The following is a 24799-nucleotide window of genomic DNA, read 5'->3' as shown; positions in this document are numbered from 1 at the left end:
TGGACTACAACTCCCATCATGTCTAGCTGGGGTTAATGGGAGTTGGAGTCAAGAACATCTGGAGTGCCTCAGGTTCATTGTCGCTGCTTTAGCTATGCTGTTTCAGAGAGGGGACCAGAGAATGAAAAAAGAAGCAAAATGATTTGTTGATGGGCAATGAAAGATTGATTTCTACCAGTATAAGGGAGAACTCTTTATAAGTCATTTATCGGTGGTATTTTACCCCAGTACATCTGGATCATGGGTAAAGTATCAGGATCACCTTTGTGCTGGGAGGGAGCAGGGGTCTTATTGGCATATGCAGTAGTGCTGTGCTGAAGTTCAGAAATTTTGGAAACAAGTATACTACACTTGTAGGTAAAAATGATCTTGGATCCTAAACTATGTATTTTGTCTATTTTGGATAAAAGTAATGAGAAAGGTAGCACTTACAACTAATATGGTTCAGCTTGTTTTCCACAGCAGATTGCTCAGATTCACATTGTGGAATACATGCATATGCAGATACTGAATCTGTTTTGCTAGGTTTAATAGTTATATATCCCAAATCTCCAAGAACATCAAAACAAAACAAAAACCATAGCCAACAATGCAAACAGAATGGTTTATTGTACAAAATCTCAGCCTTTAAAAAAATACATATTTTAGTTTGTTACTTACAAATCATATCCAAGTAATTAATAAAGACAATACCAATCACAAGCTAGCATACAAAAATGTGCAATAAAACTGAGATAGATTTATATGAAACTCTACATAATATGAAAGCTGATCCTGACAATGCTTTTTTAAATATCATTTTAAGTCATTCTTTAGTAATAAGGAATTCCAAGTGTATCCAATACCATCTGAATTGCTTGCAGAGGATCAACAATCTCTTTTATATTATCTTTCCTTAAAACCCATTCTGGTCTCTGCCTGTAGGTTAAAGGGGAGGAAATTGTACTGAAAAAGCAGGATTTATTTTTTTCTCTTTTAAGCACGGAAATTGAAAGATCAGGATTTCTTACCTTGAAACTATTGTTGTCCTTAGAGGAGTTGCAGGGACAGAGAAATGCCCATTTTTGTATGCGGCCAACTTCTGTTTGGCAAGCATTCTTCTTGCATCCATTTGATGTTTCCGTGCTGTGAGTTTAAACAGGCTCTGAAGGCGAGTAACTACTCGTGAGCTGCCTCGGATCTCCTAAAAATTAAACCACATTTTACAGTTAAATATAGTGTAATGCTTAGCTCAATGAAACCTGAAAGGAATAAACTTTTAGGAAACACATAGAAAAGCACCAGTTTTAATGGAAGTGATTAAGACCCCTCACCATCCAATCCTAGAGTGACAGTTCCAAAGCTTGCCCGTCAAAGATCCTCCAACAGCACCATTGCTGTTCCCAAATATTAGGTCTCCAGCTTAGGTCCCCTGTCATTCTCAACAAAAGTAAAATGCATTTGGCACTAACTGGCTGTGTAAAATAGCAGCTTTAACACACTACCAGCCGTGTTTGTATATTAGGAGCCACTGTGGCAAATCTTTCCTGCTCATCCCTCACAAACGGGAAAACAATTTCACAATAGTTAATGATGGGATGGAGTGGAGAGCAACCAAAACTTACAGCAGCTCTTCTTGAGTCCTTTGAAAGAAGAGCAAGCAGGCAGCACGTCTTGGTAAAAATGCTTCCACCTTTCTCTGAAACTTTGTCGCCAGCTCTCTCTCTGTACATCTGAAGTAGGTCCAGTAAAGTATCAACACAATTCTCCACTGTGTAAACAGCTTCAGTTGTCTTTTCATACTTGAAAAGAAAAACAGTTCTGGTTAAGTACTTTCCCTCCAACTTTGAGCAAAGAATTGTATTTGAGACAGTCTTAACAGACTTCTTACACTGGATATATAGTACAGTGTAAAGAAAATAGCAAAACAACACTGTGACGACTGTTAGTGGATTTGCAGGAAGGAGTGTCCTCACTCCTGCCCCATTCTGAATTGGAGCTCTCAAGTCCAAGAGCAGCGATCAAGAGCAGCTCTAAGCTCCAAATTCTGGCAATAAAAAGGGGACTGAGACCATTTAACAAAACTTGAAAATGCAGAAGTACCTTTGACAAATTAAGCAGGACCTGGACAGAATAACGTATGACATCCATGCTAGGGACACTGCGATTGCAACTCCGTATCAAAGTAAAAATAGTGGGTACTGCTTCATTCTGGACCATACTTTCACAGCAAACGGGTGATAGTCGGGTAACAACCTCTGGAGAGGGAGAGAGAAAGAAATATAGATCAGCCTATTTTCAGGGTGGCAACAGTTGGACGAAATGCACCATGGAAATAGTGGCCAGTTCTCACTGACACACAGTAATTGAGATGGAGCTATGGTTCTCTATTGGGGGTCTGTGGCACCCATCAACTGTCAGGGGCAGCATGGCACCCAAAAGCACATGTTTCCAGGCACCATGCAGGTCATGTGACTTGCACAAGCACACACCCAAATTCTGCACTGGGACATGTTGGAGGGTATGGTGGCACCATTCACATAACAAAAACCACCACAGAAATATCAACATTTTCAAATGTCCATGGCATTGCTTTTGAAAAACAAGGGGTCTGTGGTACTTAGCTAATGGGGAACCACCAGGGTAGAGAAGTTTTGTGCTTCTCAGTGCATGAAGTGGGGTTGGGTTGGATTGAATGCCATTCTACTCTGTTCAAACAATCCCATTTTCCACCACCCACTAGGAACACTGGTCCTTCCAATATGAAAGTACAGTGGTACCTCAGTTCTCAACCATAATCCTTTCTGGAAGACCATTTGAGTTCCAAAATGTTCAAAAATTGAGGTGCAAAGGGCTGTCTGCAAATTCAATTGAGAAAATGGAAAAACACACAGCGGAAGCTGTTCGAATTCCGAGGTGCGTTTGAAAACAGAAGCATTTATTTCCGGGTTTTCGACGTTCAGGTTCTGAAACATTCATCAATGGAGAAATTCGAGAACCGAGGTACCACTGTACTAGGCAGGTAATAATGATGTAATTCCACCACTACCCCATCTTTGCTGCTACACCTTTTATGTTGGTAAATTTGTAGAAAGAATGGTATTTATGATGTATTGGGAATTATTTTTAATCTAAAAAATACAAACCCAAGTCTTTTAAAGCTGCCAGAATGTAAGAAAAGTGTTTATATTTGAGAAGCCGATCAATGGCAAGTGCTGTTCTGTTGCATAGCTTCTTATCTTCGTTGCTTTCTTTATTGGCAATCGACAAGCTATCTCGCAGAGCTCTCGTTTTTGCTGTGTCAGTCTTCTTCCTACATGAATACCCTCTCCACAGTGACTTATGATGGATGAGGGTGGGGGCGAGGGGGAAGGGAAGGAAAGGGAGAAGAGAAAGCCTGTTACATTACGGAATATACCGTATTTTTCGCTCTATAACACGCACCCGACCATAACACGCCCGTAGTTTTTAGAGGAGGAAAATCCGTAGGCATGCCACCCGTAGGCATTCCCTCCATAACACGCACGGACATTTCCCTTTACTTTTTAGGAGGAAAAAAGTGAGTGTTATGGTGCAAAAAATACGGTAATTTTATGGTTTTCCAACCAATTCTAACACAATTAATATTTTGCATTCAGCGGCTTCTAGGCATCATTCAGTGATCAGAAGCAGAATAGAAAAGACGTGTTCATGTCTCAGCTGATTTTATTCTTATCTTTATCTTTTTCAGTGGTTTCTAGAATGTTTGCTTTCTGTTTACTGATGGGTTTTGACAATTAAAGCAGCAAAAAAATACAGAAAATATTCAGATTTTTAGATAAAAGGTGGAGAGTAAAAAACTACTCCAATTCCATTCGCCACAGTGAATAAGTGAAAGGAAAATCCAAATGTAGACGTTAAGAATGGAGCCATGCACCCCATTAGAATCGATAAGCATATCATTCCTGCTGTGGCAATATTCCCATCATCCTTAGCAAACACAAGGATGCTATCAAGTCAGGCCATTAGCACATCTTGCTCCTCAGAAGAGAATACCAAAGGCTGGTAGTGACTCCTGTGTTTCAGACAGGGGTCATATACAGCCCACCTGAAGATGTCAGGGGCTGACTGTGGGCTTTTTGTATTCAAAGCTCTATCACTAAGCTCTCACACATAAGAATAAAACAAGGCCTTAAATATAACCATATGACTCAACAAAACAGAAGCAGTCTCTCTAGGACCTTGGTTTACCTGAAATTTAGTTACTCCATTGATTAGGGCTTTTTGGTTCATGCCTTCCTGAACCGCATTTGCAGCTACATTTCTGCAGCTCTTCCATCTCCTCACCCTTCTTTGTATTTTAATAATATTCTCACGATCTTGAAGGTATCTCCTCCTCTGCAGTTTTGCTCGATACCACCTCTGCTTAAACACACACAGGACGAGAGAAAAATATTTTCTTGCTAAGATTACCTACACATTTTTAAAGGAATTAAAGAGATGGTCTTGATGGAACTTGGAACTTCAAGACATATGTAAGTACAGTGGTACCTCGGGTTAAGAACTTAATTCATTCTGGAGGTCCGTTCTTAACCTGAAACTGTTCTTAACCTGAGGTACTTTAGCTAATGGGGTCTCCTGCTGCCGCCGCACTGCAGCAGCACGATTTCTGTTCTCATCCTGAAGCAAAGTTCTTAACCCGAGGTACTATTTCTGGGTTAGCAGAGTCTGTAACCTGAAGCATCAGGTACCACTGTAACATGAACTAATAAAAAAGACTGAGCATTTTCAAGAACAGAAGAGGCACTTGGTAGAAAGAAGCTCCTAGAGTATTACATTTGTTCTAAAAGCTAACCTGAATGTACAGAACTGAAGAGAGCTGCAAGTGTGCTTGCTTCGAGTGAAAAGCTCTGTAAGCCCTCTGAATTCTAACAGCAGCGAGATGATGATATGCAGCAGCTGCAAAACGAAGAAGAAAACTCTGCCGGTTCTGTGCAAAACCATAAGGGGCGGGGGGGGGGGGAGAAACGACACACATAAAAAACAATTAAAATGTATAAAACGGCATCACAATTGTAACAGCAGTAAAAAATATTTATAAATGTATCACAGTCGGTATAATACTAAAAGTAAAAGTTACTTCTTGGTGAACACTCATTAATAATCTGTACAGCTGGCCTAAAACATTACCATGGAAGAGGTTGGGAGGGGGCGTTCCACAGCCATGGGGAACACCACAAAAAGGTTGTGCCCACCTCATCTCTGCCTGGTAGTCATGCAAGGAAGGCCCCTGCACCAATCTTGAATCCCTGGGTCATATGGGCATAGATAGTTCTGTAAGGACCTTAATCCAAAACTGTAAGATCATTGCCAGGCAATTTGACTACCAGCAGTAGACATGTATCTCAAATATATCTCTCCACCCCCATCATTCAGCCCAGACTCTGAGGGCCTTCTGGCAGTTCCCTCACCACAAAAAGTGAGGTTACAGGGAACCAGGCAGAGGGCCTTGTCGGTAATGGCGCCCACCCTGTGGAACGCCTTCCCATCAGATGTCAAGGAAATAAACAACTATCTGACTTTTAGAAGACATCTGAAGCCAGCCCTGTTTAGGAAAGTTTTTAATGTTTGATGTTCTATTGTGCTTTTAATTCTGTTGAGAGCCGTGCAGAGTGGGGAGAAGTAATTAATAATAATAATAATACCCAAGGAACTTGAACAAGAAAGTTGAAAACCAACTTGCTCTAACGAAAACTAGAAGTTCCCCCTGCACCACTACCACTTTTGGTTACGGCTTTCACTTCCGCTTCTGAATCAGTAGAAAAAATTTCACTAGACAAATTTAAGCACTTTTAAAAAATACCTTAGATTTTGATAAAAGACAGATTTGGGGCCGCTGCTTCAAGCTATTTTGTATAGAAAAACATACAGTATCTCCTTTTGCTGGTATACTATTTTGTTCCCAATATAAGATAGAAAACCAGCAGAACAGAAAAAAGCACAGAATGAGGTTTAGGATTCAAAGAGGAAAAGAGCATATTCATTATAATAAGAATCTAGCCATATTGCCCACCCTGCTTTTGACTCAGAGGAGTGGTTCTTGTGTACATATATTACAGGAATCAGTAACAAGTAATGTTGAAGTAAGTATACCTAAATACCTGGATACTTTTCAATCTGCAGAGCCTTAGATGTTCAAGGAAACTCCTGGCTGTAGCTTGCATAATGATGATGCTCTTCAAAGTTTGCAAATAAGCTACTCTTTGGTGTTTCATAGCCAGGTAAGACCGGTAACGCCGCTGTATTAAAAGTGCAGCTTCCCAGTATTTCTGGTATTGTTCTATGGCTTTATTTGTATGGCGATGAGTCTGTACTGCAGTAGCTGCTGTTCTGAGGCGAATAAACTTTCTACGAGCCACAGTCATTCTAATGAAGGACTGAATCTTTCTGGCCGCACGAATTTCCTTTGCCTTTTGGCGTGCTACCCTTCCACGATAGGCAGACTGAATAGTTATCACAGCCCTGCGTATCAACTTGTAATGTCTGCGCTGGACATGCATTCGATAGAGAGACTGGATGAGAGTTGCTGCGATGTGCATAGCTTTCACTTCTTGCCGTGTTCTTAACTCTCCGTATGTGGACTGAATCATTACAGAAGAGTTCTTAATTGCCAGGTGTGTATTTTGCTGGTGTTTTCCCTTTAGGTAAGACCGGTAGGAATTTTGTATGGTGACAGCAGCACCTCTCAGCTTTTGGTAAGAGACCCTAGCCCTGTGCATTCTAAATGTTGCTTGAATTATCTTTGCTGCTAAGTGTTTACGTTCAATTTCCTTCCTGGTTTTAAATCCTCTGTAGAAAGACTGGACACAGATAACGGCTGCACAAACAGAAACGTATTCCTGAGCCAGCCTCCTTGCTAGAACTGATGCTCTGTACCGTCTCTGAAGGACTACAGCAGCTGCTTTCAAAGCAAGGTATTTTCTACGTTCTCTCTGCATTTTAAAATTCCGCTGAAGCACAATGGCAGCTTGGTGCCTTTGCTGACATCGTCTTGCCTTCATCCAGCGAAAAGCTTTCTGGATGCAAACGGCGGCACTTTTAGCAGAAGAATACTGCTGGGCTGCAGTTTTGCACAGCTTATTGGCCCTGACTTGAACCTGTATAACTTTGGCTGCCCATTGTAATTTTTTGTAGGAACACTGCTGCCTGTGCCTTCTATAGTTACTCTGTATGACTGTTGCAGCATAATGTTGTTCCCTCAAGATGCATCGCACTTTCGTTCCTCTGTAAGCAGCCTGAAGAACTAAAGCAGAGTGGCGATATTTTAAGTAGAGTCCTCTAGCGTGTTTCATCTCACGGTATGCTCTATAATGCTGCTGTATGGAAACAGAAGCAAGCTTCACAGCTTGGTATCGAGTATAAGCTGTATGTCTTCTAAAGGCTGCTTGGATAACTGTAGCAGCCCTATGCATTTGGCTCACACGTTTCCTGGCCAGCAGGCCTCTGAAGGCAGACTGTATTACAATGGCAGCTTTATAGAGCTGGACATACTCTTCACGCTGCTGTTTAGAGAGTACCATTGCTCGGTACTTCCTCTGAATTGTCACAGCAGCTGCCTTAAGAGAAGCAAACCTTTGCCTCTGAAGAAAAGTTCTGAATCGCCTTTGGATGGTGGTGGCAGCCATATGCATCCTTTGCAAATGGAGCCTCGCTTTCATACCTCGGAAGGCAGCCTGTATTTGGATGGCAGAAGTCTTCATCTGCCTGTATTTGCGCATCTGAGCATTGCGACATTTAGAACCACAATACCACTGCTCAATCAGTTTTGCCGCTGCAGTTAGCTTCAGGAACGATTTTCGCTGCTTGTACATTCGATAAAATGACTGAATAGAAGTTGCAGACTGGTGCAAAGTTTTTAGCTCCTGTCTAACTTTCATCCCCCTGTAGGCAGCCTGAAGTACAAGAGAAGCCTTCCTTAACTTGAGATACTTTTCCCGTTCCATTCTCCCTCTGCAATGAGCTCTGTAGTGCCTCTGAATTACAACTGCTGACAGTTTCATTGCCTGATATCTAACCTTTCTCTGATGCATTTTAAACATGGCTTGGATAATAACTGCTGCTTGGTGCATGCGTTGAATTTCACGCCTTGCTCTTACGCTTCTGTAAATTGCTTGCATTTTAACAACTGCAACCTTTAGAGTGAGGTATTCCTGCCTTACACTCCTGGCTAGGACAGCAGCACAATACCACCTTTGAACCTTAACAGCAGCCCTTCTGTAACTTTTAAACTTTGTTTGACTGATGTGCATCCTGAAATAGGACTGTATGACTACTGCAGCACGGTGCTGTCTTTGGATTGCCTTCCTCACAACCCTCCCTCTCCAAGCTGCCTGGAGTTGTACAATGCTATTGCGAAGCGCAACGTATTCCTGCTGTTGTTTTCTGCCCAAAAGTTTGGCTCTGTAATGCTGCTGAAGTGTTTGAGCAGCATTTCTCACCATCCTGAACTTTTTCAGAGCCATGTATCTCTTAAAGGCAGATTGTATTTTAATTGCGGCAGCATGCCAGCTCTTAATGCATTTCTTTACTTGCCAAGAACGCACAGCTGCCTGCAAGGAAATTACAGCTGTTCTTGTCTTCAAAAACCTTGTTCTGATTTTGGAAGCCCTGTACCATCTCTGAATCACAAGGGTAGCTTCAATCAAAGCTTGGTATTTTCTTCTTGCAGCATAAGCCCTCAAAGCAGACTGGATCTTAACAGCAGCCACTTTCTGACACTTAAACATTTTCCGTACTTTATAGCCCCGGTAAGCTGCTTGCAAACACACAGCAGCCTTTTTTAGCTGCAAGAACTTCAGCCTCAGAAAAAATTGCTTTCTGTATGCACGGTAGTGTACCTGAATGACACCGGCAGCTCTGACTTGTCTACACAATAAACGAGCTTTCATTCCTCTATAAGCAGATTGCAGGAATATAGCTGCCGAACGTTTCTGCAAATATGTTTCCCTGTCAATTTTCCTCATCCTGTAAGCTCTGTAATGCTTCTGAATAGCCACCACACACAGTCTTTTCCGTTTGTAAATGAATTTAGCTTGAAGACATCTGAACAAGGCCTGTATCTTGATAACACTGTGTCTGATATGTAAGTAACTGTTTCGATCTCTGGTCATCCTGTACCATGACTGAATTACAACTGCAGCTCTCTCTTTCTTTGCTAGTTCAGTTGCTTGCAGTCGCTTCTCTATTTCAACTTTTGAATTCATTTTGCAGCCTTTCCATCTTCTAAATGCAGACTGAATCACAAGTGCTGACTGTTTCATCCTTTGATATTTTTGGCGATGGGCTTCTGCTATCAAAAAAGCCCTGAAGTGCCTCTGAATAGTGAGAGCAGCCCAGCAAACTTTTTTATAAGCAGCAACAGCAAGGACCATTCTTATCCTTGCTTGCACAATAATTGTATATTGCCGAAGCTGCAAGTATTTTCTTCTTGTGTTGTATCTTCTCCAGTAAGTCTGGGGTGGAAAAAGTGACACACAGCTGTAAGAATCAGATCTCACTGCATGTTTACAGTTTTAATACAAGAGAAATGGGCAATTCTTTCTATGCATATATGGTGGACTCGAACAATAAAATTCAATATTCTTTATATAAAAGTATGGCATATAAAGTGTTCTAACAGTGAACCATATTTTACTTGGTTCTGAAATCTTATTCTGGGCAGAAATGAAATAGCACCTGGTAATCTCAATCGGCTAGGAAATGCAGTAATTTTGACATAGTAATTTCATATGAAAAGTCAATCATACCTGAATGACAACAGAAGATACTCTTTCAACTTCTTCCTGCTTTGCTTTTTTTAATTTCTGAAGTTTCACCTGGGCCATGTATCTTCTCCAATGCTTCTGAATTACAACTGCACCTTTTGATTTTTCTTCAAAAATCTAGCAAAAGAAAAATTCCACTGCTGATTAAATATGTCCATATAGCATCGATAGATACTGTAGAATCATGTTCTGCGGATAATTTAGGAAACATGCAAAGTAACTCAAAGAAATACCTGTGCTAATCTTGTTTTCAATCTGTGTTCCCTCCACACTGACTGAATCAGTCGAGCTGCTCGAATCTCTTTAGAAAGATTTACAAGTCGCGAACAAAGAAATGACACATAGGCAATAACTACCTAAAGAAAACCAAGAGAGCAGAGAACATACAGAAACTTAGCAAGTTGCGATAAAAGTAAGTTGTGATTGAAGAAGGCAATGGTGAATTGTAAAGACATGGTTGATTACCTTCTCATCAGGAATTGTATTGGACATGTCTGAATGGTGAATCATAGCAGGAACACCACCAAGGTCAGAAATTGCAGCATTAATCAGCTGGAAGTTTCTCTTCTCATTGTCAAGGAGTTCTTTATAAAGCACGGAAGAAGTTATAGCTTTATTTAAAAAAAAAACAGAGAAAAAAGATTGAATTTATTAAGTCAAATAAAGTGGTAATAAGCATCTTCCCTCTGCCTTCAATAATCATTTAATGAACTCACTTTCATCAAAAGCTCCATTGAGTACAGTCAGAGAAGAATCAGACTCAGAGGAAGAATTTAGAGCAACTGTACCACTTTTGGTGCATTCTACTGTTAGAGTTGTGCGCTGGCAGATAGCTTCCAAAGGCACATAACATGGATGATAATGATGAATCAAATAACACAACACTCTTCCATCCGAGAAGGATACTGTAAAGTTTTCAACCTAGTTAAAAACACAAAACCAGTTAAGCAAATATTTTCTGCCAGTGGCTTCTCTATTTGAAGGTTTGTATCAGCATACCATGTGCTAATAAAGCTGAGTTCTAGGCCTCCATTTCTGAAATCTAGCCTACTCAACAATGCATTCCTTTCTTCCAATGGCTTTTCTTTTTGAAAAGCATATCTAGAGGGAAAATACCCTTCCCACACCACAGTATTCAAAGTCTGAAAATTAATAACTTTAATACCCCTTGCTCTTTACAGCCAGATAATTGTGGTAATAATCTTCTTTTACTTGGGGTTCTCTAGGGGTTATTATATTGGAACACTTACTGAAATTACAGTGGCATGAAATCTTCAAAAACAGTACTAAGCTAAAGTATAAATTTGTAGTGTACTAAAGAAAATCAGGTTAGGATCTGCTTGTCATGTTTGGTAAAACAAACCATAAAAAAGATGTTCTATAAAAACACAGTACTTGGTGATTTACCTTCGGCAGCTTTCAGAATAGTAAGTTCTAAGAGATGTGCATGGGATGGGCCACAGCTCAGTGGCAGTGCATCCGTTTTGCATGCAAAGGTCCCAGGTTCAATCCCCAGCATCTCCAGGTAGGAACAGGAATGTCCCATCTAAAACCCTGGAGATCTGCAGCCATTCAGTGGAAACAATACTGAGTTAAATGGTCTGACTCAGTACAAGGTTGTTTCCTACCATTTTCCAATTCTTTCCAAGAAGCAACTTGGACCATGAAACAAGTAAATTTATCCTTAGCGTTTGTCAGATTAGCTTTGATGCATCAACAAGAAGTTACCATTTGATATGGCCATCGTTGTAGATTTAAACAGTCCATCCAAATGTTTCCTTTAAACCAGTTTGTTGGAAAGGAAAGGGGAACCTACTGATTTTGTCAGTACTGTTTCATAGGAACATATGTAAATGCCTAATGTCAGGTCATTAGGTACCGTCTCCCATAAAAGGATGAAATCCTAGCATCAATGAAGTTTAATAAGAAACAGGCAGGCAAGATTGCGGCAAGTACAGTCCATGCAGGATCATGACCCCATTATGCCATTTTTCAGTCATTTATAATGCAACATAATAAAAACATGCCGAACAGCCAAATAAATAAACATCTCCTTAAATCTCAGTCCCGCTGATTAAAACTGGCTTCCATCAATTAGTTGTGGTCTATCAAATAATACTTTCGTCCCTTGTTTGCTTATTGGGGAGGAAACAGAACAGAGATGATTATTGGGAAAGTTTTTACCTTGACATTGTAAAACCCACAGACCGTATTGACCCAATCCATCAGCATCTTTACATTTTCACTGCAGCTTTCGGATGAATAAAAGTTACTGCTGTCTTTTCTCACTTTGTTGGCAATACGAGATTCTAAAGCAGCAGACTTCACTTTTGTAACGTGCATGTTCTTCAAAAAATCAATTTCTTCTTTCAACTGATCCCTATCAAGGGAAACCTCCACCTTAACAAGAACAAATTTAAAATATTATTTCTAAAGATGAGGATTTCTGATCTTTAGAGATATGTACGTAAATCACTGTATTTCTCAAAGCATGCTAAACAAATGTCAAATAACAACTATGTTATCAGGACAATGCTAGCAGAACAAGTCCAATCATGTTTATTCAAATGCAACTCTCATTTAACTTAACGAAGCTTATTCTGCAAGCAGCAGGATGGGTTTTCCAGAAAGCTTTATTTTAGAAAATCAACTTATGAAACAGCGGTAACATTTTTCAGTGGAAAGATAAAGCACTGAAAATGTCCTGGCCCACATCACTGCTCTAAGGTGAATATAACAATTGCATACTAAGGTGGAACATTTGGTGGGCAGGACAATGTCAATCCTGACATTACACAAACTTGCTCTGGTTTAAAATTTGGAGATGGCTAAATAAAATATGAAAGAAAATGTAAACTGGTTATGCACCTGTATAACCAATTTAAGATGAACAAGAACTCTTTCGACTCCACAGCACATTTTGTTATGTGATAAAATTAATCAAGACAATTTTTCCATAATTAATTTCAATGCTCGTAAATTTGTTGATAGTATTTTTAAAGGCATCAGACCTTGATGTCTTCCCTTTTTTGATGCACCAGTTCTGTACATTTCATGTAACATTTCACATCACTACCAATTATAAAAGCATAGCTCATCTAACTATGTGAGACATACGGCCTTTTCTCCCACATATTCAGTGTTCCCCATCTTGCAACTTGTGTAGGGGTTACGTTCCAGGGATTGTGTGCAAAGCTGAAGCTGCATGTAGTTAAAACCCCAGAATCTCCCTAACAGCAGCATCTCTACCTTTCCAAAGCTGGTGTGACTTGGGCCCCCATGCAAGGCTCTCCACCTTGCTTACCGGGCTCTGGGAGATCCTGCAAGATCTCACACAAGAACCTCCCAGAACCCAGGAAGCAAGGTGGAGAAGCTTAAAAGCTCTTTCCACACTTTCTGTGATTTCAACAAGCTGGCTGCCAGCATAAATCTGTGATTGTACAAGTTAAATGTATGGAAGTTGGGAGTCAACTGTACTGATGTTCTACTTTACATGCAGTTGGTGAGGTCATCTCATTGCATTTGGTATAGGCATGGAATTGCTTTTGAGAACTGCCCTTCAGTAGTATTGGCTTCTATATACAGGCCATTTTTTATACAGCACCCCATTTTTTTGAAGATACAATATTTTAAGTCCTAGATGCATACTACACATCTTCAATATATGTTGCAGAGATTAACTGCCAAAAAAATCATTATGCAATACCTGAAAAGCAAATACTATTTTCCACAGCAGTGCAAGTGTTTTCTCTCTATGCCGATCCACAATATCCTTAGCGTCAATCGATGTACCTATAAATCAGTTAAATAGGTTACTGATTTGCAGCATCCACACATTTATTTTATAAGGAGACTACTTTCTACTTTGCTGGCACTTACCATGTTCATCTTCCAACTGTATTCCATGATCTTTTAGTACTTCAAAGGCAATCTTGACATTATGCATCTTTTGAAGTCTACTTATTGCAGGAACTCTTAATTTTTTGGAAAGACTCCAGTTTGACGACAGTAGTTCCAATGCTCTTCTGAAAATACAAAGATACCATGTTAAAAATATAGCCCATTTCCTCAGGTGAAATCCTTCTATAACTTCAGCAACAAAATGCAGTGAAGACTTACACTAGACGAATGCCACATTGCAAATCTGTGGCTAGATTTGTTACAGCAAAGTCAAACTCATCGAGTGGAGTCTGCACATGATGAACTGGAAAGCCCAGGAAATATAGATGGCGAGAAAGATCACCTTCTCCACTTAGAAAATCTCGGGAAAATGCCAGCAGTATCTCTTTACTAGACTGGAGAAAAGGCAACAAATTACATTCATGCAAGATTATCAGTTCTGTGCACACATCATGGGGCTCATTTTCAAGTAAACAGCCATAAGATTGTGCTGCAAGGCAAACAGGAATTCTCTTAACTTCCAGTACGTTTAACCCAGTCATAGACTTTAGTCACAAACATTAATAAGACTACCTACCACAGTCAATAAAAAGAAATTGCTAAATGCCTATTCCTCAGCTAATAAGCACACAAAATCAAGCAGCATTTGATAATGGCAACTTAAAATTCCTGTTTGAGCCATAGAAGAAAATTACCACCTCGGGAAACAAATGTAAGTCTTAAAATTAGTATCTTGTGGCTTCCACATATATACACTCAAATCTACTAATAACATTTCTTCTTCCTATATTCATTCTGCTCTCTTTTGTTTTTCTTATGTAACATTGTGGTACTACTTCTTTTAATGGAAAATTCAATTTTTAAAAATTACCCCCAAAAAATCTAATTACGCACAAAACAAAAATAGAGGCTTAAATCGGAATACCTTGAATTCTGCATTTTTACAAAAGAGGCAAGGATCATGATCAATAATTCTAGACAGCTTGGCGCGATCAAGAAAGCAAACTAGCAGAAGAAGTTTTTTCAGTGTAAATTTTGACAATGCTTCTTCATGTCCTGTAAGAACAATACCAGATGGTATATAGAGCTGCATCTTAAAAAGTATAAAACAGATTATAAAACAGCAAGGAAAAAAAACCTACCATCTCGATACAGGTGAGGCACACTTGGGTGTCTATATTCAGCTGCAATATCTGGATTCCACAACAGGCGATTAAGTATAAACATTGCCAGGCCCATTACATCGCTGTTGCTCTCTAAGGCAATTAGCTCACCATAGACTACCTTTCATTAATGAGAGAAAGAATATCCACTTTAAACAAAACAAAAACCTTGCAGTAAGAAAATTCAGATCTTCAGAGCAGATTTATTAAAAGAACTATAGCAATATAATATTAATTATATTTCTCTTGACCATGAGTGATGGCAGATGACAGGCAGGCAGGTGCCGGGGGGGGGGGGGGTGGCCTCATGGTTCCCCATCCTTGCCTTTGAGTCATGAAATAAAGATAATATCAAAGTCTTAAGACCAGTTCTACTGATTACCGGCAATCACTATCACCAAGCTTTATGTCCCTAAGGCTGACTAATACAGATTCCAGTACAAATCTTAGTAATTCTCTACAAGAGAATATCTTGCTCAAATAACACTTTGTAAACATTAAGAAAGTACAAACTTACTTCCAGACCTATGCGCAACCATAGTGGGTTATAGCATAAAAGCCAGTTGAGGATTTTCTGTCTTTCACCTGCAATGGACACAGAAGCAAAAGCAGGATAAAATAAAAATCTGGAAAGGATGTTACCTAAGAATATACCGTGAAATTGCTATTATCAAGCTGTGGATTGTTGATTAAAGAACTGAAGGGCATAAAGAGACCTGTCCACATTCTTGTATACAATTTCCCACCACAGTTCAATTTTTCTACATATGTGTAGGAATATCTGGAACACGGCTAGATTCTTACCAATATCCTTCCAGAGATGTCTGTCCTTCCGAATTAACAAGTGTTTTGATTCAATTTCAATCTCCAACTTTTTTATTGCTTTAACCATCTCGTTTGATGTAAACAAACGGCAAGCTGAGCGACGAAGTTTGTTCAGCTTGCACCGTGCTGTATAAGCTCTTAGGGATACTTCTTCTTTAGTTGGTGCTCTAGGAACGCTTGATTTATGAGACTCTGCTCCTAAGATAACGGACACCGCATTGACTGGAGAGAAAACAGTTGCAAGTGTTAAAATCTACTTGGTATTATAACTTTTGTTGTAATATGTTTGTAGTTTTTTCTTGATTTCATTGAGGAGAAAAGAACTGAAACAGAGCCAACAACAACAACAACAACCTTTTTGTAAACCATTTTGAGGGTGGTTGGGTTTTTTTGTTTTTGTTTTACAATTGAGCGATGTATAAATTTTATGAAATAATTAAAATATAGCCTCCTTCCACAAAGTGCAGCTTATTTCACTGGCTTGAATCAACTGGATCAAAATAGCCATAGAAGCATAATGTTTTGATTGGGGGGGAAAGCTGAATCAATGGGTTGTTCTTCCTTGCTGTAGGAAACTGGACTTTCTGGCCTCTTGACTCTCTGCCACCTGTGATGCTATGAGAATATTTGTAGTCTTTTAAGAGAGTTCACACAAACTTTACCCAGTGTGCATCTAGGATTATACAAGCTCAAAGGAAAGGGTGCATTTATAAGTCATGGTAAACCACATGACCCAGAAGCTGTACGCCGGCTCCCTCGGCCAATAAAGCGAGATGAGCGCCGCAACCCCAGAGTCAGCCACGACTGGACCTAATGGTCAGGGGTCCCTTTACCTTTACCTTTACCTTTAAACCACAGCTAAAGGTCTACACTGAACATGCAGATCACTCACACTTCACTACTCCCCACTAATAAGGACAGGAGCAACATACCAAGATTCTTGGCTAAGGGTTTCACACAAACTAGGGATTGTGGCTTGAAGCAGAACTAGCCAGTATTGAAAAGCCAAGAATGAACTTCCTTCAGTTGTTGCTAGCAGATGAGAGCAACGACCTTCTGTGCCAACTCTGAAACACTTGCTAAAAACTTCTATTCCGCCAGGTCTATGAAGGCAATTAAAAGGTATCTCACCCACAATGATCTATCGATGTTTGTTTTAAATTTCTTTTTGCTTTTAATTTGGTTTTTAACTTTTTATGCTATTGTTTAGTTTTATGTTTTTAGTTTTAGTTTTATGTTTTTATATTGTTGTAAACCGCTGTGATATATTCATGATACAGCAGTATATAAATATTATTTTATAATAAATAAGGCAAGAAATGCTCCAATATTCTAACAACGGAAGCACGCAAAGGGAGTGGCACTTTTTCGGCGCCACAACCAATTTTGCTACCGCTTGTAAACTAAGTCAGACGACTGATGGGCAGAAGAGGCTGCAGGTTTGCCACCCGACTTAGGAATTGATGGGTTTAAAGCTTTTCAAAAAAGCAACACCGAATAACAGAAGCAGCACTTCACATGTGAGCTTTCAAGTTAAAGTAGCTCTGTGCATATGAATACAGAACATGAGCTCAAATGAAACAGCACATCAGATTACATAAATTTATCTGATGTGATGGTCATTTATCAGTTTTAAGTAATTTTATTATATTTTATATTCCCAGTGGAAATAGTATTGTTACACTAATATTTATACTGACAAGAAAATTCATGAAAAGATTTAAAAGTAAGCAAACTGGATTGCTGAAGTCTAGAATAATTCTTATATATGTGAAACATTAAGACCCTGCAGATCTCTTTTACCTTGTGAAGTGTCTGTTTTCACAGTGAAGTCATCAGGAGTAAGTACAAAATTCAACCACCAAGTAAAACCTCGTTGCTGTTTCTCTTTCCAGCACTCATCGTAAAACATGTTCTTGGCCGCAAAAGGCATTGGATGTCTAGGAATGTCTTTGAAAAAAGATTAAAAGTTACATTACATCTCAATTATGGACACCAGGTTGGATCCAGAGATCCGCCCATGGAAAAAGGTAGGTAGGAGGTGACTTTCCCAGTGAGGAACCCTGCTCAGTGGGGTAGACTGCGGCGCAGGAGCTGAGACACCTTTTCCAAGGGCAGCACAACAGCAATGAAAACATGTATTAATTTGCAGGCTTTTACTTTTGGAATATGCCTATACTCTGAAGTTGTACTGGTCAATCAAATTTCAGCTAAAATATAGCAAATGTGTTGAAACTGCCACTTGCACCAAGAGACTTTTGTTTTCATGGAGAATACAGAGCACAAAGAATTTATTTTCACCTGTTTTTAAAGGTTTCACAAATGTCAGCTGAGACTGTGCCACTGGAATAATGTTCTTTGTTTTCCTACCAGTCCTCCATTTTTTAGATAAGGAACCTGGAAATTAGAACAAGAACGAATTGTAATATTGTGAAGAACACAACAGAAAGAGACAACAAGAGGGGGGAAGAGAATGGCAGAAATATATTACTAGATTCCTCTGGAAGGGGGAGAAACCAAAAACAAAAGTGGTGGATTTTCCTTGCCGGATTTAGTATTATGAGGCATCCTGTTTATGCTGGTTAAAACAATGGATATTATTAAAAAATACTGATGGTTTATTAGACCTATTTGGCTGGCATGCATATCTGTGGTACGAGAAGGTTAAAGTTTATAAAGCTTTTTTGAACCATGTAGTAAGCAAAGCGTATAGGAAAAATATTAAAAAATCATTAGAACAAAAAACACCATAGTGGCTTTCACCACTGGAGGCTATGTCTGTAAAAAAAATTAACATGAGAAATGATTGGGTATCTTATAAATAATTATTAATGGAAACAGATCATGAGTTGAAATTAAAAGGGTTTGAAGAGGATTATTAACTGATTGGTTACAATACCATCAACTTAATGATTTATTTAAGATGGATATAAAGAAAGGTTTCTTTAATGAAACCTCTAAATTTGAAAAGAAGCTGTTAGAAAATAAGACTAAATTACTTTCAAAAATGTAAAAAATATTCTTAGAATGGTATACAAATCAATGATGATACAGTGGGCAAGAGATTTTGAATATAACATACAATTGGCAGAATGGGAGAGGTTATGGAATCAGGATTTAAAGTTCACAGCATGCTATACTTTGAAAGAAAATTATATGAAAATTATGTACCGTTGGTATTTAACCTCTAGTAAATTAGCTAAAATGTATAAAGCAAGATCAAATGAATGCTGGAAATGTAAAGAGAAAGAGGGCACCTTATATGTGGTAGACTTGTAAAGTAGTAAAAGAATTTTGGGAGATGATATATAATGAATTGCAATAAATGTTTAAAATAACCTTTCCTAAGAAACCAGAAGCTTTTCTCTTAGGAATTCTAGGCGCCAAAATTCCAAGGGACTAGAAGAGACTATTTATATATGCGACTACTGCTGCCCAGACAATATTAGCCCAAAGATGGAAAGAAGGCTTGGTCCCTATGACAGATTAAACTGATGGACTACTCAGAAATGACAAAATTTAGGAATCAAGAAGACTAAATGTGCTGACTCAATGTCAAATGCTAGCAATACGCTTTAGGCCTATCAAATGAATGTAATTCGTTCAAAGAGCAGCTATAAATGGTCACAGTTGGTCTTTATCACCAATCCATGGCAAATATTTTATTTAACATATCCAAATAAACAAAAGAAAACCTTAAATTACCTGGTTTCTTTTTCTGACTTTGCTTCTCTCCAGCCACACGTTTGGGATTTGATGCTTTCAAAGCACTACAATCTTCATTTTCCACAAAGGACATCATTTTTTTTCTTGCAAAATTCTCCACATATTTACCACTTTCGCTATGAGTATCTTCTAAATATTCTCCACTTTTTCTTTTATGACTATGTGACGTTCTTCCTAAGCAAGCTGAAGCTGTTTCAATTTTGTGATCTGTAACTTCACCTGAGAGAGGTTCTATAACTGGAAGTTCTGGCAACATTTTCATTTTTGCTGTTTCAGGAACATTATCCACAGATCGCTGAATTGCATTAGAAAGGCATTTTCTAGATTTTGGTTTTAATAAGTTCCTTCCTTGTCCCTCAGGACAACCTGACTTACTTTTAGTAACTGTGTTGCACAACAGAGGCCTTTTTTTACCATGTTCTTTCTGGAAGCAGCAAATTGGATCTGGGTCATTTTTCTTGCACCCAGTTGCATTTCGTTCAAACTTTTCAAACTGAAATGCTGCATTTTTTTTACTGCGTGCATCATTAAGTTGCTTGCTTGAAAAATGAGACTCCACAGGAAAAGTAAAAATTTGCTTTCTTTCCTTCTGTTGTGAACAAATTGTGTAAGATCCCAAACTTGAAGAATGGGACACCGATTCATGTACTTGTGAAGTTGGCTGAATAACTATTTGATTCTCTTTTAAAAACTGATCAGGTGAAAGAACTGGCACTCTTGCAGCTATAGCAGGCTCTTCACAAAGTTCATAGCTATCATGTACAAAAGAATCAGGGCTTAAAATTTTCCTGTGATTCAAAGGAAAGATTTTCAGATTTTCTGGTGTGCAAACTGAAGATGTGCTAGAACTTTCCACTTTCACTGAACTAATATGTCCACTTTCCAATTTCGTTTCCACAAGATCGTCACACTTTGGCATAACAGTACAGGTCTCTTTTGTATCCTGCTGTAATTCATTATATGCTGCTGTACCAATAACAAAATATGGAATTGATCTCCCCATTGAAAGAGGGGGGTTAGTGACATGCTGCTTTTCTTGCACTATGGGATCAGTTGGAGAGTGTAAGAAGCTATTTTCTAAGATTACACTGTTCCCACTAGGTGAAATGCTGCATCCATTCACTTCCAAGTTCTCACAGGCTTGGAGAGGGCTTCTAACTCTTCCAGTTTTTTTGGACATCTGAAAAGTTTCATTCATATTTTTGATTATGGGAAGTTTCTTCTGATATTGCCGCGAAGGAGCTCTCTTTTTAACTGTATCCCAAAGACTTTTCTGAAAATGACACCAACACAAATATCCAGTTATTACCATGCATATATTGAGAGCTCTAATCAACTACGTAACCCTTCCTCTTCCTCACTGAATAAATAATGCTGCTCATAGCCTACTTAATGCTGAGAAATACAGGTGTCCCCCCCACTTACGCAATGTTCCAGGGCCCTGCACGCATAAGGAAAATTGCATTATGTGAGCAGCACCCTCTAAAAGCCTCTTAATGCTCATTTCTTTCCTGCTCTCCAGCTGTCTGTCCATACAACTCTCTCTTCAACTAGAGTTAAAGCTCTGGGGCTGGCTGATGGATATGTGGAAAAGCGGCTGCTGCTGATGCACTATCACACATGTCAGCTGCTAGTTGGGGAGGCTGAGCAGCCGAAGAAAAGTGGCACTGCGCCCCCGGTCCCTTTGGGGCTTCTTCCTCGCTCGCTGTAGTCCTCTTAAGCTCCTTGCAAGTCATAAGGACTCTCCAGCTCTCTCCTGCCATTTCCTGGTTTGTATATACAGTGGTACCTCTGTTTATGGCCAGGATCCATTCCGGAGGCCCGGCTGTATCCCATAAAGTCTGTAACCGGAGGCACCCTTCTGTGCACGCATGCAGCGCGACTGAGCACTTCTGCGCACACGGCGAAACTCGGAAGTATACACTTCCGGGTTTCCCGTGTTCGCAACCCAAAGTTTATGTATCCAGAGGAATACATAACCCGAGATCCCACTGTATTTATTTAATTCCCAGCACACGCATGTCAATCGCAGGTAAGTGGAGTGGCGCCGGTACTATTTTTTCCAGCAAGTATCAGTAGTGACACAACTTTGCAAAGTAAAAGGAAATAAGAAGCCATGAAGAGCCCATGTATTGTCATTTTAAAAAAATACTCAGAATTCATACAGGTAGCACCACTGCATATTTATTCACACTGGGCATTTTTAATGGTGTAGATTTCAGAACATCTGGCAATGCTAGGGATGGTTAAAATCAAACCAAGGAAGGTATACCAAGAATTAAGCAAGGGACACTGAAAGAGACCTAGGGAGACTTTCCAAAACCTTGTACCTCACAGATCTATTACCTATGGAAACCTCTGACAATACCACATCAGAAAGTTTAGCTTCTGCAACTTCAACATTCACTACACAAGATATCCTACCAGTAGTTCACAAAGAGGCATTTTCAATATACTACAGCACTTGTATAACTGGATGGACACTTTGGAAGCCAAAGCAGACTGGGAAAGTTTTTTTATGCATATATACGTTCCATACCTTTTTCTTTGTAGACTGCTCAGCAGAACCCAGCAAAACTGCTTGATGTTTAACAACATCATTTACAACAAAAGTTATGAGCTCCCGCACTTTGCCACCTTCCAGTGGTGTCCACGTTACTGAAATTAATATTCTCTCTCCAGACTGCAAAAGAAAAGCATGAAACATAGAAAGATGGTATATTTCCTTTGACAGGCAACTGCAGGACTTCTCAATTCACAATCTCTTTCCATTTCTGTGTATGCCACAAATGATGTCTACATATTTTTGCTAGATTGCATCCCCCCATCAAATAACGTATGAGCCATATACAAATGTGGTTAGTATTTTGCAGCAGTGAAATGCTGCACCTGCAGAGATACAAAGGCTACAGTGGGCAGAAAAAGAATAGCATAGAAAAGAAGTTGATACAACAATATTAGCCAGTAACCTGTTCACAATACCAGGTTTAGGACCTCACCTTGAATCAGAAAAAGACCAGTTAAACCACAGCACAACTCTTCAGTCAATGCAGAAACACACAAGAAAAATGGTACATATACAGACTAGAGATCTCATATCCCCAGAACACTTATCTATGTGGACCCCAAACATTAGAAATTGAAAGCTTAAACCACCCATCCCAAATCAGGCAAGGTAGACAGACTTTTTTCCATTTTCCTAATAAGTGGTTTATCTCGTTATGCTATAAAATCCTTTAGCAAACTCTCCTAAAATCTATTGGGCACATTCCTTACGGCTAAAGATACTTGCAAATATGTAATCACACTATAAAGATATACGCATTACCCTATTTCATGCAATGATATTCTATTGTACATCATCCTTGGTAAGAACTGCTGATAAATCTCTGAATATCCTAGTATTCTCTTTTGATTTAACATACCGTACATTTGTCACCTTGAGTAAAGTTTTGTCTGTAGAAACAACTGATTGTTGTTAACACACTAGTACTATTACTACTCTGCCGTGAAAAGTTCCAGGGTGTTATAAGTGTATACAGGGCCGGATTTAGGTCTGATGAGGCCCTTAGCTACTGAAGGTAATGGGGCCCTTTATATGTCCAGCTGTCCTCTGTCAACAACAAATAGTTGCTGTTTTTTGTGCTGAATATATGCTATAAGGTAATTTATGGACCTAATAGGTATCTAATGTCATTTGCACATAACAAATGGGAGCCTACACAACAGAGAACACTGTTGATGTAGGTTTTATTCTATTTTTTATCTTATATTTTGGAAATGTACATCCAGTTTTCTTTTCCTTTTTTTGGGGGGGGGGCAAGAGAGTGGGGCCCTGAGCTATAGCTTGTTTAGCTTATATGTAAATCCGGCACTGAGTGTGTACCTGGACTCACATGTGCACAGCCAGCACTCATACATGTTCGTATACACACAGCTGACAGGTGTAGGATCTCTTCACTTAAAATCATATGCAAAGTTACACACACACACACACAAATATAATATATATATATATGTGTGTGTGTGTGTGTGTGTGTGAGAGAGAGAGAGAGTGTGTGTGTGTGTGTGTGTATGCAAACATATGCAAAGTTACACACCCACAAGTATATATATATATGTGTGTGTGCGCGCGTATGTGTATATATATATATATATGTATATATACGGGGTATATATATATATATACACACACCGTGTGTGTGTGTGTGTGTGTGTGCGCGCATACATATATATATATATATATATATATACACATACATACACACACACACACACACACACACACAAATGCAAAGTTACACAAACACAGACACATATATATTACACACGCGGAGCTCCGTCCCTACTTTAACCCTTCCTTAGCAGGGGCAGAGCTTCCGACAGGTCAGTAACAGGACCCAGCAGGGACGCCCCCTCCCCACCTTCCTTGATCATTCCCCCCGCCGCCGCTCTCCTCACCTGCAGCAGCCAGTGGCGCGGCTCCTGCACGGCGAAGCCCTTGGCGGCGGGCGGGGGTCTCCCGACGACCACGCGGACGGGCTCGGCGTTCGGGTTCTCGAGAGCCAGGCGTCGGAGGCGCGACGTGCCCACGCGGACGGCGCCGAAGCTGAGCAAGGGCGCCGGCGAGAAGGGGACCAGCGTCAGCGCGGCGTCGGCCTCCTCTTCGCCGCCGTCGTCCCCTTCGCCGGCCGTAGCCCAGCGCCGCCGCCGCGGGCCACCTGGACTCGCCCTCCGGAGCCCCGTCGCTCCCACGTCCTGCCTCGAGACGGCCATGGCTCCGTCGACCAAGGTGGGTCCCCGCCTCCTCGTCGCCGCCGGTTCCATTTTCCCCTCAGGAATACGGTCAAGGGCCTCGACAGCAAACCGCCTGTCTCCCCCTCCCCTCCCCCCCCCTCGCAACCCGACAATAACAATGATCTTCGGCAGTTAGGAGTCCCAACCGCCAGTCCCGAATTTCAAACCCGGGCGCCTCCACCAATCAGGGTGGCGTCCGTGAGAAACGCGGGACCAATCGCCGCGCGGAACGCCCCCGCACCCAATCGCCGCGCGCGCCGTTCGGAAAACGCCAGCCAATGGGCGGCGCCCTTCAACCAATGGCGAGCGGGAGTTTTCCTTTAAAACTGACGCATGCGCGGGGCGGGAGAGTGGGCTCACAATAGGATGCCGTGAGATCCCTAGCGTCGAATAGGGCAGCGGGGGAAATTATTTTTGTTGTTATTAATTAATAACTATATACCATTGATTGTACTAATATAATATTATAATATAATATTGTATTAGAATAAGATATATTAATTGTATACAATTAATTATAATAATACCATATACTGTGGTACCTTGGGTTACAGATGCTTCAGGTTACATACGCTTCAGGTTATAGACTCCCCTAACCCAGAAATA

General features: G+C 40.1%; 2 protein-coding genes across 3 annotated transcripts in view; one reads left to right on the top strand and one right to left on the bottom strand.

Annotated features, from left to right (window-relative positions):
• Positions 1-593: 593 nt before the first annotated feature.
• ASPM (assembly factor for spindle microtubules) lies at positions 594-24414 on the bottom strand. 2 transcript variants are annotated; one of them, XR_014565835.1, is made up of 25 exons: positions 23858-24414; positions 21936-22079; positions 19376-20669; positions 17972-18067; positions 17474-17620; positions 15650-15892; positions 15363-15430; positions 14825-14966; positions 14608-14738; positions 13902-14077; positions 13662-13807; positions 13489-13574; positions 11967-12182; positions 10499-10703; positions 10248-10393; positions 10016-10138; positions 9765-9899; positions 6112-9470; positions 4814-4948; positions 4210-4380; positions 3126-3318; positions 2083-2237; positions 1605-1781; positions 1011-1183; positions 594-918 (listed from the first exon to the last, which is right to left on the bottom strand). XR_014565835.1 is itself a non-coding variant. In XM_083745300.1 (25 exons), exons 1-25 carry the CDS (start codon positions 24221-24223, stop codon positions 813-815), a joined length of 8325 nt encoding a protein of 2774 aa, XP_083601426.1. In that variant the 5' UTR covers positions 24224-24405; the 3' UTR covers positions 594-812. The 2 variants fall into 2 exon arrangements, 1 of the variants encoding a protein (XP_083601426.1); XM_083745300.1 differs by having other exon boundaries at positions 6120-9470; positions 23858-24405.
• The window catches only part of CRB1 (crumbs cell polarity complex component 1), a 177381-nt gene continuing 176729 nt past the window's right edge, over positions 24148-24799 (top strand). Inside the window, exon 1 of the mRNA XM_083745309.1 lies at positions 24148-24188. The gene's annotated coding sequence lies outside the window, so the exon portion shown is untranslated. The remainder of the gene's footprint in view (positions 24189-24799) is intronic.

Source organism: Podarcis gaigeae, assembly GCF_964106915.1.
Source record: "Podarcis gaigeae genome assembly, chromosome: 6".
Lineage (NCBI taxonomy): Eukaryota > Metazoa > Chordata > Lepidosauria > Squamata > Lacertidae > Podarcis > Podarcis gaigeae.
The sequence above is the reverse complement of the archived record's forward strand: the minus strand, read 5'-3'. Positions and strand labels throughout refer to the sequence as shown.